Source organism: Phyllobates terribilis, unplaced genomic scaffold, assembly GCF_046119375.1.
Source record: "Phyllobates terribilis strain yellow unplaced genomic scaffold, ASM4611937v1 Scaffold_11__3_contigs__length_659146591, whole genome shotgun sequence".
Lineage (NCBI taxonomy): Eukaryota > Metazoa > Chordata > Amphibia > Anura > Dendrobatidae > Phyllobates > Phyllobates terribilis.
This window is the reverse complement of record NW_027362771.1, coordinates 584076688-584102583: the sequence shown is the minus strand read 5'-3', so window position 1 is coordinate 584102583 and position 25896 is coordinate 584076688. Positions and strand designations below refer to the sequence as shown.

At 40.6% G+C, this 25896-nt stretch overlaps 1 protein-coding gene across 5 annotated transcripts in view; it reads right to left on the bottom strand.

The window, feature by feature from the left end:
* Positions 1-6558: 6558 nt before the first annotated feature.
* DNASE2 (deoxyribonuclease 2, lysosomal) overlaps positions 6559-25896 on the bottom strand; it is a 103681-nt gene continuing 84343 nt past the window's right edge. For 2 of the 5 annotated variants that reach the window (XM_073654284.1, XM_073654285.1), the window contains exons 3-8: positions 20256-20396; positions 19800-19971; positions 13706-13778; positions 12162-12323; positions 11883-12080; positions 6559-7342 (exon numbers count right to left, since the gene is read on the bottom strand). In XM_073654284.1, the coding sequence (XP_073510385.1) occupies positions 6999-7342; positions 11883-12080; positions 12162-12323; positions 13706-13778; positions 19800-19971; positions 20256-20396 (1090 nt within the window). In that variant the 3' untranslated portion in view covers positions 6559-6998. Of the gene's footprint in view, positions 7343-11882; positions 12081-12161; positions 12324-13705; positions 13779-19799; positions 19972-20255; positions 20397-24385; positions 24518-25165; positions 25185-25896 lie in introns of those variants that run through there. The other 3 variants (XM_073654287.1, XM_073654286.1, XM_073654288.1) reach the window with 3 other exon arrangements.

The window sequence follows — 25896 nt, the reverse complement described above, 5'->3', positions numbered from 1 at the left end:
ACTATAATACTGTCCCTATGTACAAGAATATAACAACTATAATACTGCCCCCTATGCACAAGAATATAACTACTATAATACTGTCCCTATGTACAAGAATATAACTACTATAATACTGCCCCCTATGTACAAGAATATAACTACTATAATACTGCCCCCTATGTACAAGAATATAACTACTATAATACTGTCCCCTATGTACAAGAATATAACTACTATAATACTGCCCCCTATGTACAAGAATATAACTACTATAATACTGCCCCCTATGTACAAGAATATAACTACTATAATACTGCCCCCTATGTACAAGAATATAACTACTATAATACTGCCCCTATGTACAAGAATATAACTACTATAATACTGCTCCCTATGTACAAGAATATAACTACTATAATACTGCTCCCTATGTACAAGAATATAACTACTATAATACTGCTCCTATGTACAAGAATATAACTACTATAATGCTGCCCCCTATGTACAAGAATATAACTACTAGAATACTGTCCCCTATGTACAAGAATATAACTACTATAATACTGCTCCTATGTACAAGAATATAACTACTATAATACTGCCCCTATGTACAAGAATATAACTACTATAATACTGCCCCCTATATACAAGAATATAACTACTATAATACTGTCCCTATGTACAAGAATATAACTACTATAATACTGTCCCTATGTACAAGAATATAACAACTATAATACTGCCCCCTATGTACAAGAATATAACTACTATAATACTGTCCCTATGTACAAGAATATAACTACTATAATACTGCCCCCTATGTACAAGAATATAACTACTATAATACTGCCCCCTATGTACAAGAATATAACTACTATAATACTGTCCCCTATGTACAAGAATATAACTACTATAATACTGCTCCTATGTACAAGAATATAACTACTATAGTACTGCCCCTATGTACAAGAATATAACTACTATAATACTGCCCCCTATATACAAGAATATAACTACTATAATACTGCCCCTATGTACAAGAATTTAACTACTATAATACTGCCCCTATATACAAGAATATAACTACTATAATACTGCCTCTATGTACAAGAATATAAGTACTATAGTACTGCCTCTATGTACAAGAATATAACTACTATAAATACTGCTCGTATGTACAAGAATATAACTACTATAATACTGCCCCTATCTACAAGAATATAACTACTATAATACTGCCCCCTATGTACAAGAATATAACTACTATAATACTGTCCCCTATGTACAAGAATATAACTACTATAATACTGCTCCCTATGTACAAGAATATAACTACTATAATACTGCCCCCTATGTACAAGAATATAACTACTATAATACTGCCCCCTATGTACAAGAATATAACTACTATAATACTGCTCCTATGTACAAGAATATAACTACTATAATACTGGCTCCTATGTACAAGAATATAACTACTATAATACTGGCTCCTATGTACAAGAATGTAACTACTATAATACTGTCCCCTATGTACAAGAATATAACTACTATAATACTGTCCCCTATGTACAAGAATATAACTACTATAATACTGCCCCCTATGTACAAGAATATAACTACTATAATACTGTCCCCTATGTACAAGAATATAACTACTATAATACTGCTCCCTATGTACAAGAATATAACTACTATAATACTGCCCCCTATGTACAAGAATATAACTACTATAATACTGCCCCCTATGTACAAGAATATAACTACTATAATACTGCTCCTATGTACAAGAATATAATTACTATAATACTGCCCCCTATGTACAAGAATATAACTACTATAATACTGTCCCCTATGTACAAGAATATAACTACTATAATACTGGCTCCTATGTACAAGAATATAACTACTATAATACTGGCTCCTATGTACAAGAATATAACTACTATAATACTGTCCCCTATGTACAAGAATATAACTACTATAATACTGTCCCCTATGTACAAGAATATAACTACTATAATACTGCCCCCTATGTACAAGAATATAACTACTATAATACTGTCCCCTATGTACAAGAATATAACTACTATAATACTGCTCCCTATGTACAAGAATATAACTACTATAATACTGCCCCCTATGTACAAGAATATAACTACTATAATACTGCCCCCTATGTACAAGAATATAACTACTATAATACTGCTCCTATGTACAAGAATATAATTACTATAATACTGCCCCCTATGTACAAGAATATAACTACTATAATACTGTCCCCTATGTACAAGAATATAACTACTATAATACTGGCTCCTATGTACAAGAATATAACTACTATAATACTGGCTCCTATGTACAAGAATATAACTACTATAATACTGTCCCCTATGTACAAGAATATAACTACTATAATACTGTCCCCTATGTACAAGAATATAACTACTATAATACTGCCCCCTATGTACAAGAATATAACTACTATAATACTGTCCCCTATGTACAAGAATATAACTACTATAATACTGCTCCCTATGTACAAGAATATAACTACTATAATACTGCCCCCTATGTACAAGAATATAACTACTATAATACTGCCCCCTATGTACAAGAATATAACTACTATAATACTGCTCCTATGTACAAGAATATAATTACTATAATACTGCCCCCTATGTACAAGAATATAACTACTATAATACTGCCCCCTATGTACAAGAATATAACTACTATAATACTGCCCCCTATGTACAAGAATATAACTACTATAATACTGCTCCTATGTACAAGAATATAATTACTATAATACTGCCCCCTATGTACAAGAATATAACTACTATAATACTGTCCCCTATGTACAAGAATATAACTACTATAATACTGGCTCCTATGTACAAGAATATAACTACTATAATACTGCTCCCTATGTACAAGAATATAACTACTATAATACTGCCCCCTATGTACAAGAATATAACTACTATAATACTGCCCCCTATGTACAAGAATATAACTACTATAATACTGCTCCTATGTACAAGAATATAATTACTATAATACTGCCCCCTATGTACAAGAATATAACTACTATAATACTGTCCCCTATGTACAAGAATATAACTACTATAATACTGGCTCCTATGTACAAGAATATAACTACTATAATACTGCCCCTATATACAATAATATAACTACTATAATACTGCCCCCTATGTACAAGAATATAACTACTATAATACTGCTCCTATGTACAAGAATATAACTACTATAATACTGCCCCTATATACAATAATATAACTACTATAATACTGCCCCCTATGTACAAGAATATAACTACTATAATACAGCTCCTATGTACAAGAATATAACTACTATAATACTGGCTCCTATGTACAAGAATATAACTACTATAATACTGCCCCTATATACAATAATATAACTACTATAATACTGCCCCCTATGTACAAGAATATAACTACTATAATACTGCTCCTATGTACAAGAATATAATTACTATAATACTGCCCCCTATGTACAAGAATATAACTACTATAATACTGCCCCCTATGTACAAGAATATAACTACTATAATACTGCCCCCTATGTACAAGAATATAACTACTATAATACTGCCCCTATATACAAGAATATAACTACTATAATACTGCCCCCTATGTACAAGAATATAACTACTATAATACTGCCCCTATATACAAGAATATAACTACTATAATACTGCCCCCTATGTACAAGAATATAACTACTATAATACTGCCCCTATATACAAGAATATAACTACTATAATACTGTCCCCTATGTACAAGAATATAACTACTATAATACTGCCCCTATATACAAGAATATAACTACTATAATACTGCCCCCTATGTACAAGAATATAACTACTATAATACTGCCCCCTATGTACAAGAATATAACTACTATAATACTGCCCCTATATACAAGAATATAACTACTATAATACTGCTCCTATGTACAAGAATATAATTACTATAATACTGCCCCCTATGTACAAGAATATAACTACTATAATACTGCCCCTATATACAAGAATATAACTACTATAATACTGTCCCCTATGTACAAGAATATAACTACTATAATACTGCTCCTATGTACAAGAATATAATTACTATAATACTGCCCCCTATGTACAAGAATATAACTACTATAATACTGCCCCTATATACAAGAATATAACTACTATAATACTGTCCCCTATGTACAAGAATATAACTACTATAATACTGCTCCTATGTATAAGAATATAACTACTATAATACTGCTCCTTATGTACAAGAATATAACTACTATAATACTGCCCCCTATGTACAAGAATATAACTACTATAATACTGCCCCCTATGAACAAGAAGACACCCAATGTGCTATAATACTGCGAGTATAGAGTTAGGAATGTCTTCCTCAGTCAGTAGCATTGTGCTGAGCATGGTCAGGGTCAGTGTCGCTGGTGTTAATAGAACATTCAGTGGGATGAAGCAATCCTATCAGGATGTGTATAAGATAACATTACCAGGAGGCAGGACATGGTGGGTAATTTGCCTGGTAAATATATGGGTGAAAGTTTCTTTCCGGTGACAGGTAAACTGAGGTTACAGCATAATCAGTTTTGTGAACATGATAATTGAGAACAATGGCAGCGAGGAGTAACGATCTGGCGGATGAGCTCGCCTTCCTCTTAGCGGGAATTCTCTCATGTAAAGCGCAATCAAAGATTTCACAGGAGATCATTCCAATGAAATAGATAAAAAATGACTGGATGACAGGAGGGCCAGCTGTGTATAAGGGAAAAAAACGTCAAAAACGTTTAGGTGCAATGTGAAAGCCACACTTTTTGTTATAAAACAACAATGGGATTAAGGGTGTGTTCACACTGAGTCTTTTTGCTGTAGCAGAAACACCATGTTTGTGAGGACCTTTGCTTTTTTTAAGGAGGGTTTTGGAGTGTTTCTGCTCCAAAAAACTCAACAAGAAGACTCAATGTGAACACGCCGATAAGGCCACGTGCACACAGCAACTATTTCAGGTCTCAAGAATGACGAGGCCACCGGTGAAGCTGCCCCCGGAGTTTTCCTGAAGCAGCTTCGCCTGGGCAAACATGGTAGCTGTGCTTTTTTAATGTGGATTTTGGTGCAGATTCTGCTTCAAAATCCACATGAAAAATAGCTTTGAATGCCCTTTTAGGCGGCGTTCACACGACGAGCTGTTGGTGAATTTTTGATGTTGCAGATTTCCTGCACCCATTAAGCATAATAGTTTATTTGCATTTTTTCGAAAATACGCAGCGTAAAAAACTCACCAAAAACTCATTGAGGGAACGTAGCCTAAATAAGCTTCCTAGGATCTAGACTGAGTTGTTGTTTTTTTTGCTGACTTTTCATAGAAAAAAAGTCTCCAGCTTTTCAAGCAAAACTCACGGTTTTTTGAAGCGTTTCTGTTTCAAAAACTCAGCAAAAAAAAACTTCAGTATGAACACACCCCAAGAATTGCTATATTGCTTCTTTTTCCACATGGAAAAAAAAAAACAGGACAATGTACACTATAAGAGTGTTTTCCCACTGAAACAGCGTCTTTTTCAAGTGGATTCTGGCCAGAGAAGTCTCATACATAAACATCAATTCAAAAGCTAGAAAAAAATCTGCATTAAAAAATAACTGCATAAATACATCCTCAAAGGACATTCACATGACTTGAAGAATGGGTCCGCTTTTTTTTTTTTTTTTTTTAAGAAACAGCGCCACTTTTGTCCATAGGTCATACCTGGTACTGCAGCGCAGCCCCATTCATTACTCGTCATAACTAATCAGCGTGCTCCGTTCACAGTCTAACCTGCTCTGTGAAATTCATGTGCTGATCACATGTCCTAACACCAGGAATGGTGATGTACATGCAATTCAAAGTGTTTACCACAGAAATCAGTGATTGACTGCAGCGGTCACATTATGTCATTGGAGACTGGTCAGGGACAAGAGAAGAAGTAAGGAAGGAAATCAGGTGGCAGATCCCCTTTAAAATAAAGGCCAAAACAAAGTGCCCTGTAAATTTCATATATCACAAAACTTTTATTTTCTAGGTGGTATTATAGAAATAGTTGACCTAAACCCTTGTACTGAACTCCAAATTCTTCAGTTTACTTACCTGCAGTCACCACTAGAGGGAGCCTATTGAAGACAAAGCTCCCGTTCAAGTTAATAATAATTCTGTATGCAGTGAGCTCCCCCTAGTGGTGACAGACAGAATGAGATAAGGGAACTTCTTATCTTGTTGCAATGAAGATCTAGAAGTAGGTTTCCTGCTCTTCTGTGCAATGGCTGTAATGAATCACAGCAGAAGGCGCCTACTTATGCAGCCCTGCAAGCGAAACACAGGTAGACAGTGATGGGATACTGCCCTCTAGTGGATCCTACAGGTATTAATTTTTATATCTCAAGTGTTTACTCCGATGCTTATTTGCGTTTCCAGTCTAGGACACTTTTGATGCTTTAACAGCAGCTGCCTGACATTGGTTGCTAAAGTAACAAATGTCAAGTTAACAGTTTCACAATTTTTTATTTCAAACCAAAAAAATTGGCAAAAATCTAAATTTTATCAATTGATTAAATAGCAGAAAAGAAGTAAATCACCGGTAGAAAACAATAATAACCCAAGCTCAAAAGAAATATCTGCGAAGCGCAGGATGCACATACATCAATGACATCACTAGTGACATCACAGGTGTGGCAACGCTCACTGATGACATCACCAGGCTGGGAATCCGGTGGGGGACACAAGAAAGTATAGATTTTTTTTTTTCTAAAAATGTATCGGACCCCCAACGATCATCAAGTTATTCCCTATTCAATGGAAAGGGTATAACTTGATTTTTGGGAACAACAGTTTAATAAGTGTGAAAACACATTTTAAAGACAGTGATGACATCACATAACTCAACAGTGTCGTGATGTCATCATCACAGATGAGATCACTCTTTCATACTTTGCTACATTTGCTGTAATTAAATACTAAGATTTTAAAAGATTTCCAGATCATGGGGTCTGAGGTACACAATGTCCCCCCTCCTCTCTGCATTTCCTCAAAATCCCGATTCATATCACCAATGCAGGCCCAGCCCGGGGTGTCGGACCAGGTCACACACCACTTGGAGTGGTCAATATGAGACGAGTAACTGACAGAGGAGTCAAAGGAGATATTCTGAATGTCATATGTATGATACGATAAGGAGCAATTGGACGGGAGAATGCCCCGGGAATTCAACCAGAACTGCACACACAGGTCCGACTTCAGCACCGTAGACACCCAACCAGAATACAGATCTGTGGAGGTAATAAAGTGAGAACATGATATCCCTGTAACCTCTTATTACAGTAACCCGGCTCCTGATCCTCTTATTACCCTGTAACCTCTTATTACAGTAACCCGGCTCCTGATCCTCTTATTACCCCTGTAACCTCTTATTACAGTAACCCGGCTCCTGATCCTCTTATTACCCCTGTAACCTCTTATTACAGTAACCCGGCTCCTGATCCTCTTATTACCCCTGTAACCTCTTATTACAGTAACCCGGCTCCTGATCCTCTTATTACCCCTGTAACCTCTTATTACAGTAACCCGGCTCCTGATCCTCTTTCTACCCCTGTAACCTATTATTACAGTAACCCAGCTCCTGATCCTCTTATAACCCCTGTAACCTCTTATTACAGTAACCCGGCTCCTGATCCTCTTATTACCTCTGTAACCTCTTATTACAGTAATCCGGCTCCTGCTCCTCTTCTTACCCCTGTAACCTCTTATTACAGTAACCCAACTCCTGATCCTCTTATTACCCCTGTAACCTCTTATTACAGTAACCCGGCTCCTGATCCTCTTATTACCCCTGTAACCTCTTATTACAGTAACCTGGCTCCTGATCCTCTTATTACCTCTGTAACCTCTTATTACAGTAACCCAGCTCCTGATCCTCTTATTACCTCTGTAACCTCTTATTACAGTAACCTGGCTACTGATCATCTTATTACCTCTGTAACCTCTTATTACAGTAACCCAGCTCCTGATCCTCTTATTACCCCTGTAACCTCTTATTACAGTAACCCATCTCCTGATCCTCTTATTACAGTAACCCAACTCCTGATCCTCTTATTACCCCTGTAACCTCTTATTACAGTAACCCAACTCCTGATCCTCTTATTACCCCTGTAACCTCTTATTACAGTAACCCGGCTCCTGGTCCTCTTATTACCCCTGTAACCTCTTATTACAGTAACCTGGCTCCTGATCCTCTTATTACCTCTGTAACCTCTTATTACAGTAACCCAGCACCTGATCCTCTTATTACCTCTGTAACCTCTTATTACAGTAACCTGGCTACTGATCCTCTTATTACCTCTGTAACCTCTTATTACAGTAACCCAGCTCCTGATCCTCTTATTACCCCTGTAACCTCTTATTACAGTAACCCGGCTCCTGATCCTCTTATTACCCCTGTAACCTCTTATTACAGTAACCTGGCTCCTGATCCTCTTATTACCTCTGTAACCTCTTATTACAGTAACCTGGCTACTGATCCTCTTATTACCTCTGTAACCTCTTATTACAGTAACCCAGCTCCTGATCCTCTTATTAGCCCTGTAACCTCTTATTACAGTAACCCGGCTCCTGATCCTCTTATTATCCTTGTAACCTCTTATGACAGTAACCCAGCTCCAGATTCTCTTATTATCCTTGTAACCTCTTATTACAGTAACCCAACTCCTGATCCTCTTATTACCCCTGTAACTTCTTATTACAGTAACCCAACTCCTGATCCTCTTATTACCCCTGTAACCTCTTATTACAGTAACCCCGCTCCTGATCCTCTTATTACCCCTGTAACCTCTTATTACAGTAACCTGGCTCCTGATCCTCTTATTACCTCTGTAACCTCTTATTACAGTAACCTGGCTACTGATCCTCTTATTACCTCTGTAACCTCTTATTACAGTAACCCAGCACTTGATCCTCTTATTACCTCTGTAACCTCTTATTACAGTAACCTGGCTACTGATCCTCTTATTACCTCTGTAACCTCTTATTACAGTAACCCAGCTCCTGATCCTCTTATTACCACTGTAACCTCTTATTACAGTAACCCGGCTCCTGATCCTCTTATTACCCCTGTAACCTCTTATTACAGTATCCCAACTCCTGATCCTCTTATTACCCCTTAACCTCTTATTACAGTAACCCAACTTCTGATCCTCTTATTACCCCTGTAACTTCTTATTACAGTAACCCAACTCCTGATCCTCTTATTGCCCCTGTAACCTCTTATTACAGTAACCCGGCTCCTGATCATCTTATTACCCCTGTAACCTCTTATTACAGTAACCCGGCTCCTGATCCTCTTATTACCCCTGTAACCTCTTATTACAGTAACCTGGCTCCTGATCCTCTTATTACCTCTGTAACCTCTTATAACAGTAACCCAGCTCCTGATCCTCTTATTACCCCTGTAACCTCTTATTACAGTAACCTGGCTACTGATCCTCTTATTACCTCTGTAACCTCTTATTATAGTAACCCAGCTCCTGATCCTCTTATTACCCCTGTAACATCTTATTACAGTAACCCGGCTCCTGATCCTCTTATTACCCCTGTAACCTCTTATTACAGTATCCCAACTCCTGATCCTCTTATTACCCCTGTAATCTTTTATTACAGTATCCCAACTCCTGATCCTCTTATTACCCCTGTAACTTCCTATTACAGTAACCCAACTCCTGATCCTCTTATTACTCCTGTAACCTCTTATTACAATAACCCGGCTCCTGATCCTCTTATTACCCCTGTAACCTCTTATTACAGTAACCTGGCTCCTGATCCTCTTATTACCTCTGTAACCTCTTATTACAGTAACCTGGCTACTGATCCTCTTATTACCTCTGTAACCTCTTATTACAGTAACCCAGCTCCTGATCCTCTTATTATCCTTGTAACCTCTTATGACAGTAACCCAGCTCTAGATTCTCTTATTATCCTTGTAACCTCTTATTACAGTAACCCAACTCCTGATCCTCTTATTACCCCTGTAACTTCTTATTACAGTAACCCAACTCCTGATCCTCTTATTACCCCTGTAACCTCTTATTACAGTAACCCCGCTCCTGATCCTCTTATTACCCCTGTAACCTCTTATTACAGTAACCTGGCTCCTGATCCTCTTATTACCTCTGTAACCTCTTATTACAGTAACCTGGCTACTGATCCTCTTATTACCTCTGTAACCTCTTATTACAGTAACCCAGCACCTGATCCTCTTATTACCTCTGTAACCTCTTATTACAGTAACCTGGCTACTGATCCTCTTATTACCTCTGTAACCTCTTATTACAGTAACCCAGCTCCTGATCCTCTTATTACCCCTGTAACCTCTTATTACAGTAACCCGGCTCCTGATCCTCTTATTACCCCTGTAACCTATTACAGTATCCCAACTCCTGATCCTCTTATTACCCCTGTAACCTCTTATTACAGTAACCCAACTTCTGATCCTCTTATTACCCCTGTAACTTCTTATTACAGTAACCCAACTCCTGATCCTCTTATTACCCCTGTAACCTCTTATTACAGTAACCCGGCTCCTGATCCTCTTATTACCCCTGTAACCTCTTATTACAGTAACCTGGCTCCTGATCCTCTTATTACCTCTGTAACCTCTTATTACAGTAACCTGGCTACTGATCCTCTTATTACCTCTGTAACCTCTTATAACAGTAACCCAGCTCCTGATCCTCTTATTACCCCTGTAACCTCTTATGACAGTAACCCAGCTCCAGATTCTCTTATTATCCTTGTAACCTCTTATTACAGTAACCCAACCACTGATCCTCTTATTACCCCTGTAACTTCTTATTACAGTAACCCAACTCCTGATCCTCTTATTACCCCTGTAACCTCTTATTACAGTAACCCGGCTCCTGATCCTCTTATTACCCCTGTAACCTCTTATTACAGTAACCTGGCTCCTGATCCTCTTATTACCTCTGTAACCTCTTATTGCAGTAACCTGGCTACTGATCCTCTTATTACCTCTGTAACCTCTTATTACAGTAACCCGGCTCCTGATCCTCTTATTATCCTTGTAACCTCTTATGACAGTAACTCAGCTCCAGATTCTCTTATTATCCCTGTACCTCTTATTACAGTAACCCGGCTCCTGATCCTCTTATTACCCCTGTAACCTCTTATCACAGTAACCCGGCTCCTGATCCTCTTATTACCCCTGTAACCTCTTATTACAGTAACCAGGCTCCTGATCCTCGTATTACCTCTGTAACCTTTTATTACAGTAACCCAGCTCCTGACCCTCTTATTACCTCTGTAACCTCTTATTACAGTAACCTGGATACTGATCCTCTTATTACCTCTGTAACCTCTTATTACAGTAACCCGGCTCCTGATCCTCTTATTACCCTTGTAACCTCTTATTACAGTAACCCGGCTCCTGATCCTCTTATTACCCCTGTAACCTCTTATTACAGTAACCCGGCTCCTGATCCTCTTATTACCTCTGTAACCTTTTATTACAGTAACCCAGCTCCTGACCCTCTTATTACCTCTGTAACCTCTTATTACAGTAACCTGGATACTGATCCTCTTATTACCTCTGTAACCTCTTATTACAGTAACCCGGCTCCTGATCCTCTTATTACCCTTGTAACCTCTTATTACAGTAACCCGGCTCCTAATCCTCTTATTACCACTGTAACCTCTTATTACAGTAACCCAGCTCCTGACCCTCTTATTACCCTGTAACCTCTTATTACAGTAACCCAGCTCCTGATACCCCTATAACATGCCAGTACAAAAATATCTTACCATCTCCAAATCTTGCATGTTTGGCAAAACTAGTGAATTGTTTTCCGCCAACTGAGGTAAGGGTGATTTGCCGGTTCCATGGTGGTTTGGTTACTTGCTTCTTCATTGCTGCAGACGTCAGGTCAGGCAAGTCGCTACTGAAGGTATCGGGAATCGAAGAATCATAAGGGGTGATGGTGTTGTACATGAGCTGGGTGCCTACGACACAGAAAATATCAGACGGTCAGTCCTTCCCGCCCGGGATCAATCAGTTTGGTTACGGCTTTGCCCATTCCTTACCAATGTCTCTGAACTGTGCGTATGGGTACGTGACACAGATAAAGGACTGACCATTGTGAAAGGCATTGGAGGGCCAGTCGTACTTTTGTGAACTGGATGGCGGGAAGTGAGGAGTGCTGTGTATCAGCCAGAAGCCCTGATTTTTATCTAGGAGAACTACACCTGAAAACAGAGGATGATGAGAGTTCTCAGCTGTCGTAGACTTCATAACCAGACACAGAAGGAAATAAAATAATACAGCAATGAATAGAAGAAAAAACTAACTCTTGAGGTCATAGGAGCCCGAGAAGCGGTTCCTCATGGTGGAAAACGTTCCGAAACAAGACACTGTCCAATCCAAAAGCTGTAAATAATCACTTCAGAGAAAAGAAAAACTCTTTTGCAATGCTTCTGGAAATGAAAAACGCCTCCAAAAACTCAAAGATGGAGCATTTTCTGCCTAAGAAAAAAACATTTTTGACAGTCTCAAAAAAAAAACCCACCTTTGTGCACGTGTCCTTAGACAATGTTCACACAGAATTTTTGAGGCATTCAAAAATGAAGAATTTTTCAAGCTTAAATCAATTTTTTTTTGGAGGGGGGAGAGAGTTTTTTCTCTTTTCCTGAAGCTGTTTTGGACGAGGTTTTTTTTCCTGAGTCATTCTTTGCAGCCTTTTGAGAAGTGACACTTTCTTCACCCCCAGGTGTTTTTTTCAGGGCAAAAAGAAAATTAAAAAAAATCTCTCAAAAAACTCATATGAACAGCAAAGTGGTTGAAATTAATATAGAAAGTGTTAAATATTTTTTTGAGGAGAATCCGCTTTAAAAAAAACTATATGTGAACACAGCCTTGGGATATGTGTACCCAACATCTTTATCTACCGCCAAGGTTTTCTTAGGTGATGCCAATTCAGGAAAAAGTCTTCTTTTTCCTGAAGCGGCTTTGACATACTTTTTGCTCTTTTTTTGCAGCACTTTTTCAGGCACATTACAGACATAGCAGATGACAATTGGTGCTTTTAATATTCTATGGAGGAGGGAGGAGCTAGAGGTCGACACAGATATTCTGCTGAAAGGACAGTTCCATAGAACTTAATGAGCACCAACTGTCATCTCCTATCCCACTAATAGGAAAATCTGTATTCACGGAAGACAAATTTTACCTGCTTAACTGAGAATTTTGAAGATGAAAGATGGTGGTGGTGAAAAATTGTAATGTCAGCCCATGGCCTTTCTGGCAGTTCAGAACATCGAACTGTGTAAGTGTAATTTAGGGAAATTAGTAACGCCTTCACATATGCCTTAAAGGGGAGGTTCACAAAAACCGTCAGACTACGGTAATTAAGAGAAGAAATGCATAGACTCTTAAAGTTGACAAAAAATGTCAAAACTGTTGCATTAGTGAAAGTCATAAACTGCAGTTTTCCTATGTACCGCAGGGTCGCTGGCAGTCACGTGATCATCACTCGCCATGTGACTGTTTCAGTTTCAGTAAATAGAGTGCATGTGCATCCTGTAAAGTGCATGTGCATCCTGTAAAGAAGCGGAGTTAGTGATTCGGGCACCTTTGGTGTGGCCGCGGATGGCATTAGACACAGACGCAGGGGGCTGATCATTGTACAGCACATAAGCCACGTCCTATAAGAGAAAAACGAAACATTTAGCAACAGTGTGAACTGCAGCCACAGGTTGGGGATCCCTGACACAAAGTAACGGAATCATTCTGGTTTAAGTCTCACTCCCAGAGTACGAGCAATGAGTGGAGTCCCACTCTTCACTTTCGATTTTTTTACTCCTCGACTTACAAGAGCTAGAACTATTTTTTCCGTATATAGTTTTCTGTGATACCAACTCTAGTTTGTACCCTTTATCGTTTTGGGGTATAATCTAATTTTAATCCATTTTTTTGGCAAGTGAATTGACCATAAAACAGCGATTCTGCCATTTTATTTAAATTTGTTTCTTTCGTAAGGGATAAATATTATTAAATATTCTGATATTTTATTATTCCGGTTACGAATGTCTGATTCCAATTATGTCTTTCTTTTTCTTTTTAATTATTTTGTGGGGGAAAAAAAGGATGATATCACTGTTTATATAAATATAAAAAATAAAAGTTGATATCATCCTGCTTTTCCAATAAAATAATTCTAAATATAAAAAAATAAAGAACAAATTTGGTGTTGTACATTTGTAACCGGAATAGTAAAATATCATAATATGTAAGAATATTTATATATATATTTATAATAATGTACAAAAAAAATAAATAAAAAAAAAAATAAAAATATATATTTATATAAATAAATGTGTGTGTGTATATACAGTACAGACCAAAAGTTTGGACACACCTTCTCATTTAAAGATTTTTCTGTATTTTCATGACTGAAAATTGTACATTCACACTGAAGGCATCAAAACTATGAATTAACACATGTGGAATTATATACTTAACAAAAAGTGTGAAACAACTGAAAGTATGTCTTATATTCTAGGTTCTTCAAAGTAGCCACCTTTTGCTTTGATGACTGCTTTGCACACTCTTGGCATTCTCTTGATGAGCTTCAAGAGGTAGTCACCGGAAATGGTCTTCCAACAATCTTGAAGGAGTTCCCAGAGATGCTTAGCACTTGTTGGCCCTTTTGCCTTCACTCTGCGGTCCAGCTCACCCCAAACCATCTCGATTGGGTTCAGGTCTGGTGACTGTGGAGGCCAGGTCATCTGGCGTAGCACCCCATCACTCTCCTTCTTGGTCAAATAGCCCTTACACAGCCTGGAGGTGTTTGGGGTCATTGTCCTGTTGAAAAATAAATGATGGTGCAACTAAACGCAAACCGGATGGAATAGCATGCCGCTGCAAGATGCTGTGGTAGCCATGCTGGTTCAGTATGCCTTCAATTTTGAATAAATCCCCAACAGTGTCACCAGCAAAGCACCCCCACACCATCACACCTCCTCCTCCATGCTTCACGGTGGGAACCAGGCATGTAGAGTCCATCCGTTCACCTTTTCTGCGTCGCACAAAGACACGGTGGTTGAAACCAAAGATCTCAAATTTGGACTCATCAGACCAAAGCACAGATTTCCACTGGTCTAATGTTCATTCCTTGTGTTCTTTAGCCCAAACAAGTCTCTTCTGTTGTTGCCTGTCCTTAGCAGTGGTTTCCTAGCAGCTATTTTACCATGAAGGCCTGCTGCACAAAGTCTCCTCTTAACAGTTGTTGTAGAGATGTGTCTGCTGCTAGAACTCTGTGTGGCATTGACCTGGTCTCTAATCTGAGCTGCTGTTAACCTGCGATTTCGGAGGCTGGTGACTCGGATAAACTTATCCTCAGAAGCAGAGGTGACTCTTGGTCTTCCTTTCCTGGGGCGGTCCTCATGTGAGACAGTTTCTTTGTAGCGCTTGATGGTTTTTGCAACTGCACTTGGGGACACTTTCAAAGTTTTCCCAATTTTTCGGACTGACTGACCTTCATTTCTTAAAGTAATGATGGCCACTCATTTTTCTTTACTTAGCTGCTTTTTTCTTGCCATAATACAAATTCTAACAGTCTATTCAGTAGGACTATCAGCTGTGTATCCACCAGACTTCTGCACAACACAACTGATGGTCCCAACCCCATTTATAAGGCAAGAAATCCCACTTATTAAACCTGACAGGGCACACCTGTGAAGTGAAAACCATTTCCGGTGACTACCTCTTGAAGCTCATCAAGAGAATGCCAAGAGTGTGCAAAGCAGTCATATACATCTATATTTTTATTATTTTTTATAATTTTTTTAATTTTTTTTTTGCATATTATTGTTTTATTGGTCCACCCTTGGGGACTTGAACCTGCAATCACGTGTCCAATAATACCGTAATGTTGTAGTGTATGATAAAATTACCCATATACTGTGAAGCCCAACCACAGACCACAAACATGTTAGATACATGGGGCCTCCAACAGACTCCCCCACAATCTTGTTGGGAGGATCACTGATGGGCGTCAGAAGGGAATTTTCCCCTATTTTTAACTTCTTAATTGCCGCTGTCATGATTGTCAGCACCATTCAAGAGGTTGAACTGCAGCCACCCCTGAAGGATCAATGGGGTCCCTTAGGTAAGTTTATAATTAAAGGGGTTGTCCACCTTTAAGGTCCTTTTGCTTTTTTTTACTTAAATGCATTTTGGGCTAAAAATTATTTTTGCAATTGGGTTTCATTAAAATTTTTGCACCGTTTGGCTTTTACAGGCTCTTTGTTTCTCTGAACATTCAACTTTGATGTGGCCTGTGATCATAAATCAGCTGAAAGGAGCTCAGAAAAAGAGAGATAAAAAAATTACTAACTCCCCATCAGAACGAGCTCACTGACGGATACTCAGTTAACTCATTTTCCAGCCAGCAATAGACAACACAACACAGAGAGTATAGAAGGCAAACGGTGCAATGTTTTTAATGAAAACCTATTACAAAAAGTGATTTTTAGCCACAATTATATACACTTAAGTAGTGCAGCCTCAGGCTTTGGGCCTGTAACTTCAAGTGATCGTTTTTCAGCATCACAAGTCACATTTCAGAAAACGGTTTTTACCGTTCTACCGGCTGTCTGCTCAAGTGAGTGCAGCTCTCAACTGTATCAGCGACCACAGGGGCACTCTGAAGGCATTATTACTTTATAAGGGGGCACTCTGGGGGCATTATTACTTTATAAGGGGGCACTCTGGGAGCATTATTATTTTATAAGGGGGCACTCTGGGGGCATTATTACTTTATAAGGGGCACTCTGGGGGCATTATTACTTTATAAGGGGCACTCTGGGGGCATTATTACTTTATAAGGGGCACTTTGGGGGCATTATTACTTTATAAGGGGCACTTTGGGGGCATTATTACTTTATAAGGGGCACTCTGGGGGCATTATTACTTTATAAGGGGCACTCTGGGGGCATTATTACTTTATAAGGGGCACTCTGGGGGCATTATTACTTTATAAGGGGCACTCTGGGGGCATTATTACTTTATAAGGGGCACTCTGGGGGCATTATTACTTTATAAGGGGCACTTTGGGGGCATTATTACTTTATAAGGGGCACTCTGGGGGCATTATTACTTTATAAGGGGCACTCTGGGAGCATTATTACTTTAAAAGGGGGCACTCTGGGAGCATTATTACTTTATAAGGGGGCACTCTGGGAGCATTATTACTTTATAAGGGGGCACTCTGGGAGCATTATTATTTTATAAGGGGTACTCTGGGGGCATTATTACTTTATAAGGGGGCACTCTGGGGGCATTATTACTTTATAAGGGGGCACTCTGGGGGCATTATTACTTTATAAGGGGGCACTCTGGGGGCATTATTACTTTATAAGGGGCACTTTGGGGGCATTATTACTTTATAAGGGGCACTCTGGGGGCATTATTACTTTATAAGGGGCACTCTGGGGGCATTATTACTTTATAAGGGGCACTCTGGGGGCATTATTACTTTATAAGGGGCACTCTGGGGGCATTATTACTTTATAAGGGGCACTCTGGGGGCATTATTACTTTATAAGGGGCACTTTGGGGGCATTATTACTTTATAAGGGGCACTCTGGGGGCATTATTACTTTATAAGGGGCACTCTGGGAGCATTATTACTTTATAAGGGGGCACTCTGGGGGCATTATTACTTTATAAGGGGGCACTCTGGGGCATTATTACTTTATAAGGGGCACTCTGGGGGCATTATTACTTTATAAGGGGCACTCTGGGGGCATTATTACTTTATAAGGGGCACTCTGAGGGCATTATTACTTTATAAGGGGCACTCTGGGGGCATTATTACTTTATAAGGGACACTCTGAGAGCATTATTACTTTATAAGGGAGCATTATTACTTTATAAGGGGCACTCTGGGAGCATTATTACTTTATAAGGGGGCACTCTGGGAGCATTATTACTTTATAAGGGGCACTCTGGGGGCATTATTACTTTATAACGGGCACTCTGGGGGCATTATTACTTTATAACGGGCACTCTGGGGGCATTATTACTTTATAAGGGGCACACTGGGGGCATTATTACTTTATAAGGGGCACTCTAGGGGCATTATTACTTTATAAGGGGCACTCTGGGGGCATTATTACTTTATAAGGGGCACTCTGGGGGCATTATTACTTTATAAGTGGGCATTATTACTTTATAAGGGGCTCTCTGGGAGCATTATTATTTTATAAGGGGCACTCTGGGGGCATTATTACTTTATAAGGGGCACTCTGGGGGCATTATTACTTTATAAGGGGGCACTCTGGGGGAATTATTACTTTATAAGGGGCACTCTGGGGGCATTATTACTTTATAAGGGGCACTCTGGGGGCATTATTACTTTATAAGGGGGCACTCTGGGGGAATTATTACTTTATAAGGGGCACTCTGGGGGCATTATTACTTTATAAGGGGCATTCTGGGGGCATTATTACTTTATAAGGGACACTCTGGGGGCATTATTACTTTATAAGGGGTACTCTGAGAGCATTATTACTTTATAAGTGGGCATTATTACTTTATAAGGGGCACTCTGGGAACATTATTATTTTATAAGGGGGCACTCTGGGAGCATTATTACTTTATAAGGGGCACTCTGGGAGCATTATTACTTTAGAAGGGGCACTCTGGGGGCATTATTACTTTATAAGGGGGCACTCTAGGGGCATTATTACTTTATAAGGGGCACTCTGCGAGCATTATTACTTTATAAGGGGCACTCTGCGAGCATTATTACTTTATAAGGGGGCACTCTTAAGGAATTATTTCTTTACAAGAGGGCACTCTGGGGGCATTATTACTTTATAAGGGGGCACTCTGGGGCATTATTACTTTATAAAGGGGCACTCTGGAGCATTATTACTTTATAAGGGGGCACTCTTGAGGAATTATTTCTTTACAAGAGGGCACTCTGAGGGCATTATTACTTTATAAGGGGGCACTCTTCAGGAGTTATTTCTTTACAAGAGGGCACTCTGGGGGAATTATTACTTTATAAGAGGGCACTCTGGGGGCATTATTACTTTATAAGGGGCACTCTGGGGGCATTATTACTTTATAAGGGGCACTCTGGGAGCATTATTACTTTATAAGGGGCACTCTGGGAGCATTATTACTTTATAAGGGGCACTCTGGGAGCATTATTACTTTATAAGGGGGCACTCTAGAGGCATTATTACTTTATAAGGGGCATTCTTGAGGAATTATTTCTTTACAAGAGGGCACAATGGGGGTATTATTACTTTATAAGAGGGCACTCTGGGGCATTATTACTTTATAAGAGGGCAATCTGGGGCATTATTACTCTATAAGAGGGCAATCTGGGGCATTATTACTTTATAAGAGGGCACTCTGGGGCATTATTACTTTATAAGAGGGCAATCTTGGGTATTATTAATAAATAAGAGGGCACTTTAGGCATTATTAGATTAATAATGGGACATTTGTTGCCTTACTAACTTATAGGGGGCACTCGGGGAATTATAACTTTCAAAAGGGGCACTCTTGAGGTTCTAAGATTTCTTCGCATAGAACGAGGCTGCCGACCATCTTTCAAAGCTGAATGTGGCTCTCTAGGTAAGAAAGGTTGGGACCCCTAGTCTTGAAGGTGCATGTAGGGGATACAATAGAGTATAATATGGCATTACCTTGGAATCAGAAGATTGATAGAGCTGACTGAGCGTTCTTCCCACCGCGCTTTCTGTGTCATTCATTAATGAGGCACCATGCAGCCATCCTTTGCTGTTACTGTCCTGGTACATGTATTTTATGCCCGCTTCAGGGGTGTGATCTAACCGAGGCAACTTGTACACAATGAACCTGGTGATAGAGAAAAAAAAAGGCAGGAAGGATTCTTTACTGTAAGAACATTTTAGAAATCTGAACAGATACAGTATATAGGATGTGACAAATGTGATATATTTTTTTCACATAAAAATGAAATGAAATCAAATTAATAAAAGGATGTACATTTTCATGGTCAGAAAGGAACGGGTGTAAAATTCACCCATGTCTGGTAGAAAAAATTGTTGTAGTATTTGCCGCATGTGCATGACCTCTGCATAGTTCACTGTTGTATGACATAGCCCAGTATCAGTCCTCACCAGTCTACCGGTTGTCCATGGTCCCCATAGCAGGAGATGGCCGCAGAGCAGAGACCGGGCAGGATGAGGCTCATCAAGAACTGAAGAGTCATCTTATAACCGGAGGAGGCTGGATGGAAGAAAAAGGGAAGTTCAAGCGACCTGAAAAACCCAAATAATTAAATGGTGATTGTCGTTTCAACAAACTTTGCATAAAAATAGTACAAGCGAATATAGGAAAGGCTGTAATATATCTTATCAGTAAAATCTGCTTCTTTCTCCACCTATAAGCCACTTATTCACCTCCCCCAACCTGATGAACTCAACATTCACTCTGAAAAGCTGCTAAAATCCGTCCTGGTCAAACCAAGACAGATGGTCAGCTGAGCTCACTGATGGAAAGGGCAGAGTTAGAAACATACAGATCATACAGCTGCTCACTAAAATGGGTTTTATCTCACTCCAAGGCTGGATTCACAGCAACAATGCTCAGTACTGCTATATAATGTCATCCATGCTGCAGGTTTCTAGTGATTTATCTCACACCAGAACTGGATTTACAGCTATACTGCTCAGTACTGCTGTATAATGTTTTCCTTGCTGCAGCTTTCTAGTGTTTTATCTCACCCCAGAGCTGGATTCACAGCTATACTGCTGTATAATGTTGTCCATGCTGCAGCTTTCTAGTGTTTTATCTCACTCCAGACTAGGATTCACAACTATGCTGCTCAGTACTGCTGTATAATGTTGACCATGCTGCAGCTTTCTACTGTTTTATCTCACCCCAGAGTTGGATTCACAGCTATGCTGCTTAGTACTGCTGTATAATGTTGACCATGCTGCTGCTTTCTAGTGATTTATCTCACCCCAGAGCTGAATTCACAGCTATACTGCTCAGTACTGCTGTATATTATTGTCCATGCTGCAGCTTTCTAGTGTTTTATCTCACCCCAGGGTTGGATTCACAGCTATGCTACTCACTACTGCTGTATAATGTTGATCATGCTGCAGCTTTCTAGTGTTTTATCTCACCCCAGACCTGAATTCACAGCTATACTGCTCAGTACTGATGTATAATGTTCTCCATGCTGCAGTTTTCTAGTGTTTTCTCTCACCCCAGAGCTGGATTCCTAGCTACACTGCTCAGTACTACTGTATAATGTACTCCATTCTGCTATTGTTTTCTAGTGTTTTATTTCATCCCAGTGCAGGATTCATAGCTGCACTGCTCAGTACTGCAGTATAACTTCATTCAGGCCACTGCCTCTTAAGTTTCATTTCACGCCAGACCAGGATTCCTAGCTACACTGCTCAGTACAGTTGTATAATGTCATCCATGCTGCAGCTTTTTAGTGCTTTATCTCACCTCAGAGCTGGAGTCCTGGCTATACTACTCAGTACTGCTGTATAAAGTTGTCAGTGCTGCAGCTTTCTAGTGTTTTATCTCAGCCCAGAGCCGGATTCCTACCTACACTGCGCAGTACTGCTGTATAATGTCCTCCATTCTGTTGTTTTTTTCTAGTAAGTGTTTTATTTCACCTCAGTGCTTAATTCATAGCTACAGTGCTCAGTACAGCAGTATAATAGCATTCAAGCTGCTACATCTTTCTTGTGTTATATTTCACCCCAGTTCTGGATTCACAACTACACTGCTTAGTACTGCTAGCATAATGTCCTCCATGCTGATTTCCAGTGTTTTATTTCACCCCAGAGCTGGATTCACAACTACACTACTTAGTACTGCTGTGTAATATGCTCCATGCTGCAACTACTGCTTCCGAACATGTGCTACATAGAGACAGAAATCCCTCAAGACTGTGGTTGCAATACATGGGAGACATCAGGGCACCTAGTCATATGATGGCAATTCCTCATTTACACATACGACTGCTTATCAAAAGGGCCCCATTTAATCCTTGGTTTGGGGACCCTCATCTTTACATATGTCCCTGCAGAGATGCTTAAAGGGAAGGTCCAGCGCCCCACTTCTCCGTGGGTTGTGTCTGGTACTGCAGCTCAGCTCTTCTACAGTGCGTCACCAGCCACATCCACTGACAGAAGAGATGTAGGAAGCACCACCCTGCGCCATTCTCGGGAGCGTAGTTTGTGGCCTGTTCATTTTGAAGATCTAACACATTTTAAACTTCCCCTTTTTGTTTCGCTTGATGCTTACGGCAGCATTTCCACTTTCAACCACAAACCACAGTTTTGATTTACATGAAAAGTTATAAGTGTTTCATGTATGTAAGTAATAAGGGTATAATCATCACATTGTGGTGTCAGATCCAGATGGCTAGAGACGAGCGGCGCTGTATTGGCACTGCTTATCTCCTCCGGAGGAAGCAATCCATCAGAGATCACTGCTGAAACAAGATGTTCTTCAGCAGCTGCTGTAAACATAATACAGGCTACAGCTGATACAGAACTTCACAAAGGACACCTCAGCTACTGCAGAAACTCATAATATACAACTGCTGCAGAACCTCATCATACTCCTCAGCTGCTGCTGAATCTCATAATATACAGCTGCTGCAGAGCCTCATAATACACCTCAGCTGCTGCAGAATCTCATAATATACAGCTGCTGCAGAGCCTCATAATACACCTCAGCTGCTGCAAAATCTCATAATATACCTCAGCTGCTGCAGAACCTCATAATACACCTCAGCTACTGCAGAACCTCATAATACACACCTCAGCTGCTGTAGAACCTCATAATACACCTCAGCTGCTGCAGAACCTCATAATATACAACTGCTGCAGAACCTCATCATACTCCTCAGCTGCTGCTGAATCTCATAATATACAGCTGCTGCAGAGCCTCATAATACACCTCAGCTGCTGCAAAATCTCATAATATACCTCAGCTGCTGCAGAACCTCATAATACACCTCAGCTGCTGCAGAACCTCATAATATACAACTGCTGCAGAACCTCATAATACACCTCAGCTGCTGAATCTCATAATATACAGCTGCTGCAGAGCCTCATACTACACCTCAGCTGCTGCAGAACCTCATAATACACCTCATTTGCTGCAGAACCTCATAATACACCTCAGCTGCTGCAGAACCTCATAATACACCTCAACTGATGCAGAACCTCATAATACACCTCAGCTGCTGTAGAACCTCATAATACACCTCAGCTGCTGCAGAACCTCATAATACACCTCAGCTGCTGCAGAAACTCATAATACACCTCAGCTGATGCAGAATCTCATAATACACCTCAGCTGCTGCAGAAACTCATAATACACCTCAGCTGATGCAGAATCTCATAATACACCTCAGCTGCTGCAGAACCTCATCATACACTTCAGCTGCTGCAGAACCTCACAGTACACCTCAGCTGCTGCAGAACCTCACAGTACACCTCAGCTGCTGCAGAACCTCATAATGCACCTCAGCTGCTGCAGAACCTCATCATACACTTCAGCTGCTGCAGAACCTCATCATACACCTCAGCTGCTGCAGAACCTCATAATACACCTCAGCTGCTGCAGAGCCTCATCATTCACCTCAGCTGCTGAACCTCATCATACACCTCAGCTGCTCCAGAACCTCATAATACACCTCAGCTGCTGCAGAGCCTCATCATTCACCTCAGCTGCTGCAGAACCTCATAATACACCTCAGCTGCTGCAGAATCTCATTATACATTTTGGCTGCTGGAGAACCTCATAATATACCTCAGCTGCTACAGAACCTCATAATACACCTCAGTAGCTGCAGAACCTCATGATACAACTCAGCTGCTGCAGAACCTCATAATACACCTCAGCTGCTGCAGAACCTCATCATACACTTCAGCTGCTGCAGAACCTCATCATACACCTCAGCTGCTGCAGAACCTCATAATACACCTCAGCTGCTGCAGAGCCTCATCATTCACCTCAGCTGCTGAACCTCATCATACACCTCAGCTGCTCCAGAACCTCATAATACACCTCAGCTGCTGCAGAGCCTCATCATTCACCTCAGCTGCTGCAGAACCTCATAATACACCTCAGCAGCTGCAGAACCTCATAATACAACTCAGCTGCTGCAGAACCTCATAATACACCTCAGCTGCTGCAGAACCTCATAATACACCTCAGCTGCTGCAGAACCTCATCACATACAGAGCTAGTTATAACCCCGCACACTCACGTGTCAGACAGCGGCGGTGCGATACACGGAGATGTCGCCCTCGCGGCTGCACATACAGGGGGGACGGACGCGGCGGACCGGACCACGAGTCTCACTTCTCTTTATTAGTATTATGTGTCAGCTTTATCCACTGGAGGAAACACCAGGACGATGATTCACAGAGATGCAAAAGTGTTCACCCCCCTCCCCGGCTGTACAGAGATCAGAAGATCACACAGACCCCAGAGCGGCAATGATAAAACGACGGCCAGTGGCGCCCAAACAATAACTACGGCGACCGAAGACTAATATTTAAATATTTAAATATTTTCTTAGTGGAGAAAAAAACAAAACAATATAAATGTGGTGTCCATGTCGTCCTACAGACCAGCAAAACAGGACAACTTTACCACAAAGTGAACCATTCAGACCCCAGTCTATACAGCAGAAACATGATGGGATGGATATTTATGCAATTGTCCAGCTAGCAGCAATTATAATATGCAAATAACTACAAACAAAAGTGTCAGAGCTGAAAAGCACAAAACAGCCTGTGCTGCTGCTACAGGTGAGCGGCGACCGGACACAACAGCAGCTACAACAACAGCAGCTACAACAACAGCAGCTACAACAACAGCAGCAGCACAGTGCTAGCATCCACAACAGCAACAACACAGCACCATCAGGACGGCTATTGTACTGCGCATGCGCACTACATCACCCAGGCTTTCACGAGCATGTCTGTGTAGTCAACGTAACGCGCGTGCGCTCTGCGTCTCACCAGTTTCCCGCCTTTTTTACCTGACTGGATTTCGGTTAGTCGGTGTTGCCGTCACAGCTGCCGGTTTGTGTCTCCGCGGAGCAGATACAGGACGAGCTGTGCCGGTTATTACATAACTCTGTTATCAGTGATCAGTACAAAGATAGATGTGAGGAAGGAGATGTGGGCAACATGTTGTATCATCATGAGGGCTGAACGTCTTACTCCATAGTAGTGTCACAGATCACCTTATACCAGTGTGTGCCGGCCGCATATGCCCCCTAATAGTGTGTGCCGGCCCTATATGCCCCCTAATAGTGTGTGCCGGCCGCATATGCCCCCTAATAGTGTGTGCCGGCCGCATATGCCCCCTAATAGTGTGTGCCGGCCGCATATGCCCCCTAATAGTGTGTGCCGGCCGCATATGCCCCCTAATAGTGTGTGCCGGCCGCATATGCCCCCTAATAGTGTGTGCCGGCCATATATGCCCCCTAATAGTGTGTGCCGGCCATATATGTCCCCTAATAGTGTGTGCCGGCCATATATGCCCTATAATAGTGTGTGCCGGCCGCATATGCCCCCTAATAGTGTGTGCCGGCCATACATGCCCCATAATAGTGTGTGCCGGCCGCATATGCCCCCTAATAGTGTGTGCCGGCCGCATATGCCCCCTAATAGTGTGTGCCGGCCATATATGCCCCCTAATAGTGTGTGCCGGCCGCATATGCCCCCTAATAGTGTGTGCTGGCCGCATATGCCCCCTAATAGTGTG